Source organism: Triticum aestivum, chromosome 5D (genome assembly GCF_018294505.1).
Source record: "Triticum aestivum cultivar Chinese Spring chromosome 5D, IWGSC CS RefSeq v2.1, whole genome shotgun sequence".
NCBI lineage: Eukaryota > Viridiplantae > Streptophyta > Magnoliopsida > Poales > Poaceae > Triticum > Triticum aestivum.
In genome coordinates, this window is record NC_057808.1 from 560133376 (window position 1) to 560145269 (window position 11894).

At 44.8% G+C, this 11894-nt stretch overlaps 1 protein-coding gene across 1 annotated transcript; it reads right to left on the reverse strand.

Moving 5' to 3' along the window:
• Positions 1 to 10536: 10536 nt before the first annotated feature.
• Positions 10537 to 11677, reverse strand: LOC123126226 (aquaporin PIP2-5-like). The gene has a single exon (XM_044546604.1). It carries the CDS (start codon positions 11592 to 11594, stop codon positions 10725 to 10727), a length of 870 nt encoding a protein of 289 aa, XP_044402539.1. The 5' UTR covers positions 11595 to 11677; the 3' UTR covers positions 10537 to 10724.
• Positions 11678 to 11894: the final 217 nt, after the last annotated feature.

An 11894-nucleotide genomic window follows, 5' to 3' on the forward strand; every position in this document is an offset into this window, starting at 1 on the left:
ATATATCGTTGTGGTTTTGATGCGTAGGTAAGAACGGTTCTTGCTCAGCCCATAGCAGCCATGTAAAACATGCAACAATAAAGTAGAGGACGTCTAACTTGTTTTTGCAGGGCATGTTGTGATGTGATATGGTCAAGACATGATGCTATATTTTATTGTATGAGATGATCATGTTTTTTAACGAAGTTATTGGCAACTGGCAGGAGCCATATGGTTGTCGCTTTATTGTATGCAATGCAATCGCCCTGTAATTGCTTTACTTTATCACTAAGCGGTAGCGATAGTCGTAGAAGCAATAGTTGGCGAGACGACAACGATGCTACGATGGAGATCAAGGTGTCGCGCCGGTGATGATGGTGATCATGACGGTGCTTTGGAGATGGATATCAAAGGCACAAGATGATCATGACCATATCATATCACTTATATTGATTGCATGTGATGTTTATCCTTTATGCATCTTATTTTGCTTTGATTGACAGTAGCATTATAAGATGATCTCTCACTAAATTTCAAGGTATAAGTGTTCTCCCTGAGTATGCACCGTTGCGAAAATTCGTCGTGCCGAGACACCACGTGATGATCGGGTGTGATAAGCTCTACGTTCAAATACAACGGGTGTAAGCCAGTTTTGCACACGCAGAATACTCGGGTTAAACTTGACGAGCCTAGCATATGTAGATATGGCCTCGGAACACTGGAGACCGAAAGGTCGAGCGTGAATCATATAGTAGATATGATCAACATAGTGATGTTCACCATTGAAAACTACTCCATCTCACATGATTATCGGACATGGTTTAGTTGAGATGGATCACGTGATCACTTAGATGATTCGAGGGATGTCTATCTAAGTGGGAGTTCTTAAGTACTATGATTAATTGAACTTAATTTATCATGAACTTAGTACCTGATAGTATTTTGCTTGTCTATGTTGTTGTAGATAGATGGCCCGTGCTGTTGTTCCGTTGAATTTTAATGCGTTCCTTGAGAAAGCAAAGTTGAAAGATGATTGTAGCAATTACACGGACTGGGTCCGTAACTTGAGGATTATCCTAATTGCTGCACAGAAGAATTACGTCCTGGAAGCACCGCTGGGTGCCAGGCCTGCTGCAGATGCAACTGACGACGTTAAGAACGTCTGGCAGAGCAAAGCAGATGACTACTCGATAGTTCAGTGTGCCATGCTTTACGGCTTAGAACCGGGACTTCAATGACATTTTGAACGTCATGGAGCATATGGGATGTTCCAGGAGTTGAAGTTAATATTTCAAGCAAATGCCCGGATTGAGAGATATGAAGTCTCCAATAAGTTCTACAGCTGCAAGATGGAGGAGAATAGTTCTGTCAGTGAACATATACTCAAAATGTCTGGGTATAATAATCACTTGATTCAACTGGGAGTTAATCTTTCGGATGATAGTATCATTGACAGAATTCTTCAATCACTGCCACCAAGCTACAAGAGCTTTGTGATGAACTATAATATGCAAGGGATGGATTAGACAATTCCCGAGCTCTTCGCAATGCTAAAGGCTGCGGAGGTAGAAATCAAGAAGGAGCATCAAGTGTTGATGGTCAACAAGACCACCAGTTTCAAGAAAAAGGGCAAAGGAAAGAAGAAGGGCAACTTCAAGAAGAACAACAAACAAGTTGCTACTCAGGAGAAGAAACCCAAGTCTGGACCTAAGCCTAAGACTGAGTGCTTCTACTGCAAATAGACTGGTCACTGGAAGCGGAACTGCCCCAAGTATTTGGCGAATAAGAAGGATGGCAAGGTGAACAAAGGTATATGTGATATACATGTTATTGATGTGTACCTTACTAATGCTCGCAGTAGCACCTGGGTATTTGATACTGGTTCTGTTGCTATATAATATTTGCAACTCGAAACAGGGACTACGGATTAAGCAAAGATTGGCTAAGGACGAGGTGACGATGCGCGTGGGAAATGGTTCCAAAGTCGATGTGATCGCGGTCGGCACGCTACCTCTACATCTACCTTCGGGATTAGTTTTAGACCTGAATAATTGTTATTTGGTGCTAGCGTTAAGCATGAATATTATATCTGGATCTTGTTTGATGCGAGATGGTTATTCATTTAAAACAGAGAATAATGGTTGTTCTATTTATATGAGTAATATTTTTTATGGTCATGCACCCTTGAAGAGTGGTCTATTTTTATTAAATCTTGATAGTAGTGATACACATATTCATAGTGTTGAAGCCAAAAGATACAGAGTTGATAATGATAGCAACTTATTTGTGGCACTGCCGTTTAGGTCATATTGGTGTAAAGCGCATGAAGAAACTCCATACTGATGGACTTTTGGAATCACTTGATTATGAATCACTTGGTACTTGCGAACCATGCCTCATGGGCAAGATGACTAAAACGCCGTTCTCCGGAACAATGAAGCGAGCAACAGATTTGTTGGAGATCATACATACTGATGTATGTGGTCCAATGAATATTGAGACTCGCGGCGGCTATCGTTATTTTCTCACCTTCACAGATGATATGAGCAGATATGGTATATCTACTTAATGACACATAAGTCTGAAACATTTGAAAAGTTCAAAGAATTTCAGAGTGAAGTGGAAAATCATCGTAACAAGAAAATAAATTTTCTACGATCTGATCGTGGAGGAGAATATTTGAGTTACGAGTTTGGTCTACATTTGAAACAATGCGGAATAGTTTCGCAACTCACGCCACCCAGAACACCACAGCGAAATGGTGTGTCTGAACGTCGTAATCGTACTTTACTAGAGATGGTGCGATCTATGATGTCTCTTACTGATTTGCCGCTATCGTTTTTGGGTTATGCTTTAGAGACGGCTGCATTCACATTAAATAGGGCACAATCGAAATCCCTTGAGACAACGCCTTATGAACTGTGGTTTGGCAAGAAACCAAAGTTGTCGTTTCTTAAAGTTTGGGGCTGCGATGCTTATGTGAAAAACTTCAACCTGATAAGCTCGAACCCAAATCGGAGAAATATGTCTTCATAGGATACCCAAAGGAAACTGTTGGGTACACCTTCTATCACAGATCCGAAGGCAAGACATTTGTTGCTAAGAATGGATCCTTTCTAGAGAAGGAGTTTCTCTCGAAAGAAGTGAGTGGGAGGAAAGTAGAACTTGATGAGGTAACTGTACCTGCTCCCTTATTGGAAAGTAGTTCATCACAGAAACCGGTTTCTGTGACACCTACACCAATCAGTGAAGAAGCTAAATGATATTGATCATGAAACTTCAGATCAAGTTACTACAGAACCTCGTAGGTCAACCAGAGTAAGATCCGCACCAGAGTGGTACGGTAATCCTATTCTGGAGGTCATGTTACTTGATCAAGGCGAACCTATGAACTATGAAGAAGCAATGGTGAGCCCAGATTCCGCAAAATGGCTTGAGGCCATGAAATCTGAGATGGGATCCATGTATGAGAACAAAGTGTGGACTTTGGTAGACTTGCCCGATGATCGGCAAGCCATAGAGAATAAATGGATCTTCAAGAAGAAGACTGACGCTGACGGTAATGTTACTGTCTACAAAGCTCGACTTGTTGCGAAAGGTTTTCGACAAGTTCAAGGAGTTGACTACGATGAGACTTTCTCACCCGTAGCGATGCTTAAGTCTGTCCGAATCATGTTAGAAATTGCCGTATTTTATGATTATGAAATTTGGCAAATGGATGTCAAAACTGCATTCCTGAATGGATTTCTGGAAGAAGAGTTGTATATGATGCAACCGGAAGGTTTTGTCGATCCAAAGGGAGCTAACAAAGTATGCAAGCTCCAGCGATCCATTTATGGACTAGTGCAAGCCTCTCGGAGTTGGAATAAATGTTTTGATAGTGTGATCAAAGCATATGGTTTTATACAGACTTTTGGAGAAGCCTGTATTTACAAGAAAGTGAGTGGGAGCTATGTAGCATTTCTAATATTATATGTGGATGACATATTGCTAATTGGAAATGATATAGAATTTCTAGATAGCATAAAAGGATACTTGAATAAGAGTTTTTTCAATGAAAGACCTCGGTGAAGCTGCTTACATATTGGGCATCAAGATCTATAGAGATAGATCAAGACGCTTAATTGGACTTTCACAAAGCACATACCTTGACAAAGTTTTGAAAAAGTTCAAAATGGATCAAGCAAATAAAGGGTTCTTGCCTATGTTACAAGGTGTGAAGTTGAGTCAGAATCAATGCCCGACCACTGCAGAAGATAGAGAGAAAATGAAAAGTGTTCCCTATGCTTTAGCCATAGGCTCTATCATGTATGCAATGCTGTGTACCAGACCTGATGTTTGCCTTGCTACTAGTTTAGCAGGGAGGTAACAAAGTAATCCAGGAATGGATCACTGGACAACGGTCAAGAACATCCTGAAATACCTGAAAAGGACTAAGGATATGTTTCTGGTTTATGGAGGTGACAAAGAGATCATCGTAAATGGTTACGTCGATGCAAGCTTTGACACTAATCCGGTTCTAAATCGCAAACCGGATACGTGTTTACATTGAACGGTGGAGCTGTCAGTTGGTGCAGTTCTAAACAAAGCGTCGTGGCGGGATCTATGTGTGAAGCGGAGTACATAGCTGCTTCGGAAGCAGCAAATAAAGGAGTCTGGATGAAGGAGTTCATATCCGATCTAGGTGTCATACCTAGTGCATCGGGTCCAATGAAAATCTATTGTGACAATATTGGTGCAATTGCCTTGGCAAAGGAATCCAGATTTCACAAGAGAACCAAGCACATCAAGAGACGCTTCAATTTCATCCGGGACCAAGTCCAGGTGGGAGACATAGAGATTTGCAAGATACACATGGATCCGAATGTTGCAGACCCGTTGACTAAGCCTCTTCCACGAGCAAAACATGATCAGCACCAAGGCTCCATGGGTGTTAGAATCATTACTGTGTAATCTAGATTATTGATTCTAGTGCAAGTGGGAGACTGAAGGAAATATGCCCTAGAGGCAATAATTAAGTTATTATTTATTTCCTCATATCATGATAAATGTTTATTATTCATGCTAGAATTGTATTAACCGGAAACATAATACATGTGTGAATGCATAGACAAACATAGTGTCACTAGTATGCCTCTACTTGACTAGCTCGTTGATCAAAGATGGTTAAGTTTCCTAGCCATAGACATGAGTTGTCATTTGATTAACGGGATCACATCATTAGGAGAATGATGTGATTGACTTGACCCATTCCGTTAGCTTAGCACTTGATCGTTTAGTTTACTGCTATTGCTTTCTTCATGACTTATACACGTTCCTATGACTATGAGATTATGCAACTCCCGATTACCGGAGGAACACCTTGTGTGCTACCAAACGTCACAACGTAACTGGGTGATTATAAAGGTGCTCTACAGGTGTCTCCGATGGTACTTGTTGAGTTGGCATAGATCGAGATTCGGATTTGTCACTCCGATTGTCGGAGAGGTATCTCTGGGCCCTCTCGGTAATGCACATCACTATAAGCCTTGCAAGCAATGTGACTAATGAGTTAGTTGCGAGATGATGCATTACGGAACCAGTAAAGAGACTTGCCGGTAATGAGATTGAGCTAGGTATTGAGATACCGACGATCGAATCTCGGGCAAGTAACATAGCGATAACAAAAGGAACAACGTACGTTGTTATGCGGTTTGACCGATAAAGATCTTCATAGAATATGTAGGAACCAATATGAGCATCCAGGTTCCGCTATTGGTTATTGACCGGGGACGTGTGTCGGTCATGTCTACATAGTTCTCGAACCCGTAGGGTCCGCACGCTTAAAGTTCTGTGACGATCGGTATTATGAGTTTATATGTTTTGATGTACCGAATGTAGTTCGGAGTCCCGGATATGATCACGGACATGATGAGGAGTCTCGAAATGGTCGAGACATAAAGATTGATATATTGGAAGCCTATATTTGGACGTCGGAAGAGTTCCGGGTGAAATCGGGATTTTACCGGAGTGTCGGAGAGGTTACCGGAACCCCCCGGGGGTTAATGGGCCTAGTTGGGCCCTAGTGGAGAGAGAGAGAGAGAGAGGGGCCGGCCAGGGCAGGCCGCGCGCCCCCTCCCCCTCTGGTCCGAATTGGACTAGGAAGGGGGGGGGGCGCCCCCCTTTCCTTCTCCTTCTCCCCTTCCTTTCCCCCTCCTAGTAGGAGTAGGAAAGAGGGGAGTCCTACTACTACTAGGAGGAGGACTCCTCCTCCTGGCGCGCCCTACAGGGGCCGGCCGGCCTCCCCCCTTGCTCCTTTATGTACGGGGGCAGGGGGCACCCTAGAACACACAAGTTGATCGTTGATCTCTCCCAACCGTGTGCGGTGCCCCCCTCCACCATAATCCACCTCGGTCATATCGTAGCGGTGCTTAGGCGAAGCCCTGCGACGGTAGCTTCATCAACATCGTCACCACGCCGTCGTGCTGACGAAACTCTCCCTCGAGCTCTACTGGATCGTGAGTTCGCGGGACGTCACCGAGCTGAACGTGTGCTGAACGCGGAGGTGCCGTACGTTCGGTACTGAGGATCGGTCGATCGTGAAGACGTACGACTACATCAACCGCGTTGTCATAACGCTTCCGCTTACGGTCTACGAGGGTACGTGGACGACACTCTCCCCTCTCGTTGCTATGCATGACCATGATCTTGCGTGTGCGTAGGAATTTTTTTGAAATTACTGCGTTCCCCAACATATAGACCCTTAGTGTTTTCTTCTCCATGGCGGCGATTTGATACACAGATCATGGCCGCTAGCCTCTTCTGGTTACATCGACCACTTCCTGCCACTGCTTTTATACACTAGTGGATTAAAACTAGTTTCCTCCATTGAGACGGAGGCCCAGAGGCGGGAACGAGCTTTCCTCATGGTGCGCCGCCGGTGGATGTGGAAGGAAAAAGACTTTGATACGCTCTCGAGAATTTGAATGTATTTTTCAGTTTCTGCATGGATGTTTTTGTAATGGTTCACGCTAGTCCTTTGGCTAAGTAGAGTCTTTAATTTTGAAGTGCATAATCTCGCCAAGTATGGTTGTAATTTAGGTGTAGGTCGTCACATTTGGTTGGGGTCTCCTCATGACCAAAACATTGCACCTCTGATTATTGAGTAGTAAAGAATGCGAGTTTTCTCAAAAAAAAAAGAAAGGAAAAAGACTTTGACAACCCTCTCAGAATTTGAATGTATTTTTCAGTTTCTGCATGTGTGTTTTTTTGTAATGGTTCAGGCTATTCCTTTGGCCTTCAATAGCATTAGTAAAAAAATGGGCTGGCCCGGCATACATGGAGGCAAACGTAGGTGTGGGAAGGACCAGCTGCACGTACATACACGCAGTACTAGTGCCGACTAAAAAAGTGCTCTAACGCGACGAGAATGCCCTATCGCTCTCATAGCCACCTGCCGGTGGTCGTTGAACCAAGTAAGTACATCAAGGCCGGACAACTAATCTCAAAAGAGGAATTAATTGAGGACAAAAAATAATAATGGGCATCCGATAGTCCACAATCTGCAAAGTTGATTTGAAAAGCAGTGCACGCATGCCGATGCACCTCAGGTACCACCTTTGTCTGTGCGTGTTTGTCAGTATGGTCTACCCTGTATCTTCGCCTCGTTTTATATATAAAACGACTACACAACAGAGTACACGGCCCAACAATACTAAACCCTGTCCAACTCAATAAAAAGAATATGTATGGTCTACCTTGCCAATTTGCCTTGTGATCGATGGATGATCTATGCATGCATGATTAGTTTTGTTGACTAGTGGAGCGAATGCATTCATGCACAACACAGTGAACGTTAGGGGTCAACTGCACCTACGTCTGTAGTATATGTAATATGTTGACACGTACGACGTACCTACGCTTCCAACGGGCAACAAAACATCCATCGATCGACCACATGGTAGTAGATAGTCTACCACATGGTCAGCCGGGCTCCGTCAACAGTCCACCTAAGTAACCGGTAACTCTAAGAGATGGAAATCGAAATCGGGATGGAGAAAGCAATGCCTGCCTGTGTGCATGCGTACGTGTACACTCCTTCGTGTATGCATGTGCATGGATGGTCCCGACCGATCGACCACACGATATTTTTTCTGTGATCGACCACACTGCGGCGTTTTGTCGCCATCGATGTATATGAATTATCCGACGCCATTCATTCTGATTCAAATTCAATTAACTGTGCCATCCTGTGATCCATATATATTCACACCGGCTTGCAGGTCTAGATCACACTACTGCTACGTATGTCATCTAGCTACAGGCCCTTCATTGTTCTTGTTCCCCGGGAAACCCATGCACGTGACCAGCTTCATATTTGCCATCCAGTGAATTTCACCTTTGGCCCATGGGTGCCGTAAAACTGTCTCTGGATTCCATACTTGCATCGTTTCTTCATGCTAATGGATTTTTTATTTTATTTTGAGGAACCAGCCAGAGCTCTCTTTTTTTCACATAAAAGAAGAAGAATTAGGAGGTTAATAAGAAAAATTGGCAGAAAACCGATACATCAAACAATACACAAGCCGACCCTGAGGCCGCACACTAGCCGAGCTGCCGGCTCTGTCGCCCTAGCAACCCGGAGCCGGCACACCCTACAACCATATCCGAAGGCGCCGCTTCGACATCCATGCCAACCACGAGGCCGGGCACCAGGCAATCCACACTGCCTCGGTGTTCCATGGTGACGTTGTGCATATATATTGGATGATTAATTCGAGGCGGCTTAGTACATATTTGCATGATTCAACTATATATTACCATGAAGTGATACTACTGTAGCCAATATATGGTAGTAGGAGAGTATGTATCCCTACATCATTAGGAGGGGAACTTTTGGTCTATGGGTGTATCTACACCCTATATCGAAGAAAAAAATTATAATTCAACAAAAAGTCAAAGAATTCTGAATATTTTTGAAATAAACTTGACCTTCCATTGTACTCGTGAGAAATATTCGACAAAAAGAAAACCCCCCTCTGACTTCCTTTCAAAAATATATATTTTGGCCAAAATAGAGTGAATAGTGACCTATAATAACAAATAAATTTTGTCTTTTTTGCTATGAAGTCAACGTTGGTCTTTTTTTCTTGAAAAATTATATACTGAAGCAAAAGTAAGTCAAGTTTATTCTAAAAAAATTCTTAACTATTCTGACTTTTTGTTTAATTATTAAAAAAAATCCTCATATAGGGTGTATCTACAACCAGGAAAGCGTATTTCCCTATATCACTACATCTACATGACATGGATTGGATGAAAGAGACAATTAAGACTAAATAGTGAAAGATTGTGGTTGTTTGCGTGAGCAAAGGAATGATGGATGGAGAACAAGGAATGGTATACGATGATGCATGCATGATTGGTTTTGCATGTAGCTACATGCATGGCCTAGTCTCGTCTCTCTGTCTCTTTCTCTGAGGAGCGCAGCGACCGCACGTGAACAGCTCGACCGTGGAGCTAGACACGTACGCCTATCCAACGCCGCGAGCGCAGTAGTAAACCGTGAACGAAGAGAATTACTACGTATTGCACGCAAATAATTAATTTGGCGCCATCTATACATGTATATGGTCTGACACCCATTAATGCACGCATCAAATTGAGATTCATGTCAAAATTTGTCCATATTCACAGCCCTGCGGTTACGGGCAGTGGTACCACCTGCGTGTCCAGTACTATGTACTCCCTAAGCTTTTATATTTCTTTACAGGTGGAGTACATATAAGACGGTGTACGATTATTATTATTTTGATTTCTGGTGGTCGCTGTCCCCTAGCTGCCTCTCGCGATCAATGTATGATTTCCAGGGAGACCCATGCTTGTACATGCAGATGCAGATCTGATGCTTGATGCCCATGAATGGCTTCAAATTCAAATTGGACAGGAAAATTCAGAAGATACCCGTCAAACAGAAGTAATTCAGTGAGTCGTCGATAGGGTTAAATTTCATTTGAGACTGACATACGGCTTCAAATCCTGTTTTTCGAAGTTCAAACTCAAACTACACATAGCAAAGTTGGTTTTTTTTGGCCAATTAAGAATCATTCAGTGAACGATATGTAAAATGTCAACTAACATTGATTTATTACGAGGAGCGAGAAAATAGATGGCGCGCGGGAGGGAAAGAAAATATGTAGCCAATTGAAGGGAGTGTTAACTGAGCAAACTAATATGGATTTCTCTCATTGGATAGTCATCATATGCATGGGGACTCTTACATCTTGCAGTAATTAACTAGCAAAGAAAACACTGTCAACCCAGCACAACGTAAAATACGTACATGTAGTAGTCATCAATGTTTTAAATCGTGAGAAAAATGATTTCGGCTTCTCTCCGTATCTATAGCGAGCACTTTTCCAATTGGAAGAGTTCGTAGGTTATTGCAAAATCTTGGGCAGTTTAGCAGGGTTTCTCATGGCGGTGGCAATAGCGCGGAGGTTGTAAGCCGAGTACATGTGTCTCCATCCGGCCCCGCCGGGCACACGGGCAAGGTGTGATTTATATAGAGCCACCAGCTATAGGGTCACAGGAGATTTAAATTTATGGCAGTAATTGCACAACACAACAACAAAAACTAATTAACGATTGATTTTGATAGCCACACGGTGGATCCATCGGCAATGTGGATCTCAACTCATCAACTAGTAGTAAATAAAGATTGACCGCATCAAAGGATGGATGGATGTGGCAACAGTGGTGTGTAGCTAGACGGCGGCAGCGTTGTTGGAGCGGAACACGGCGCCGTTTCTGAGGACGTACTGGTGGTACACCATGGCCACGGCGGCGCCGATGAACGGGCCAACCCAGAAGATCCACTGGTCATCCCAAGCCTTCCCGCCGTTGTACACCACGGCGGCGCCAAAGCTCCTGGCCGGGTTGATCCCGGTGCCGGTGACGGGGATGGTGGCGAGGTGCACCATGAGCACGGCGAACCCGATGAGCAGCGGCGCCAACACTGGCACGTGCGGGTCCCGGGCGATGCGCTTCGGGTCGGTCGCCGAGAACACCGTGTACACGAGCACGAAGGTGCCGGCGATCTCCGCGATGAGCCCCGCTGTCCTGGAGTACCCCGGCGCGAGCACGTTGGCGCCGCCGCCGTAGAGTGCGTAGTGGTGGCCTCCGTGCACGGCCCTGACCAGCGCGGCGCCGCAGATGGCCCCCACGCACTGCGCCACCATGTACAGAAAGGCCCTTGGAAGGGACACCTTGCGCGCCAGCAGCAGCCCGAACGTCACCGCGGGGTTGATGTGGCCGCCGGAGATGCCGGCGGTGCAGTAGACGAGGACGGCAATCATGCCGCCGAAGGCCCACGCGATGCCCAGCACGCCGGCGCCGCTGCACGCTTGGGCGTCGGTCTGGCGCTTGTGGCCGACCACGGTGGCGACGGCGACGTAGACGAAGATCAGCGTGGCGGTGAACTCGGCGATGACGGCGCGGTAGAGCGACCACTTGCCCAGCTCGGCGGCATCCACCAGCGGCACCGGAGCAAGGTCGAGGTAGTCCTTGGTGCTGCCGTTGCTGATAACTTCGTTGTCGATGGCATCCGGACTCACCTTGCCCTCTCCCACTGCCATATCCAGGAAGCTAGCTCCTTGATCGATCTGATCTCGGCTGATTAATCAAGGCTTCAAGGCTCGATCGGCAATGATGGAGATTGGGTGTCCATTACCCGGCAGGGATGCATCTATATATAGAGAGCAAGGCCAGCAACACTAAGCACTGATGCCCTACCACAGTATCAGGCACCCCATCTGCATATTTTTACTATGACAAGCGCCATTTTCTGATTTACAAATTACAAGCAATGCTTCTCTTTTTCTATTCCCTCAAACTAGGAAAGTGGCTTGCGCAAATGCAGCAATAGCTTACATGTC

Excerpts from the sequence above, each read along its gene's own strand:
- LOC123126226 (XM_044546604.1), bottom strand. The coding sequence starts at position 11,594 with ATGGCAGTGGGAGAGGGCAAGGTGAGTCCGGATGCCATCGACAACGAA.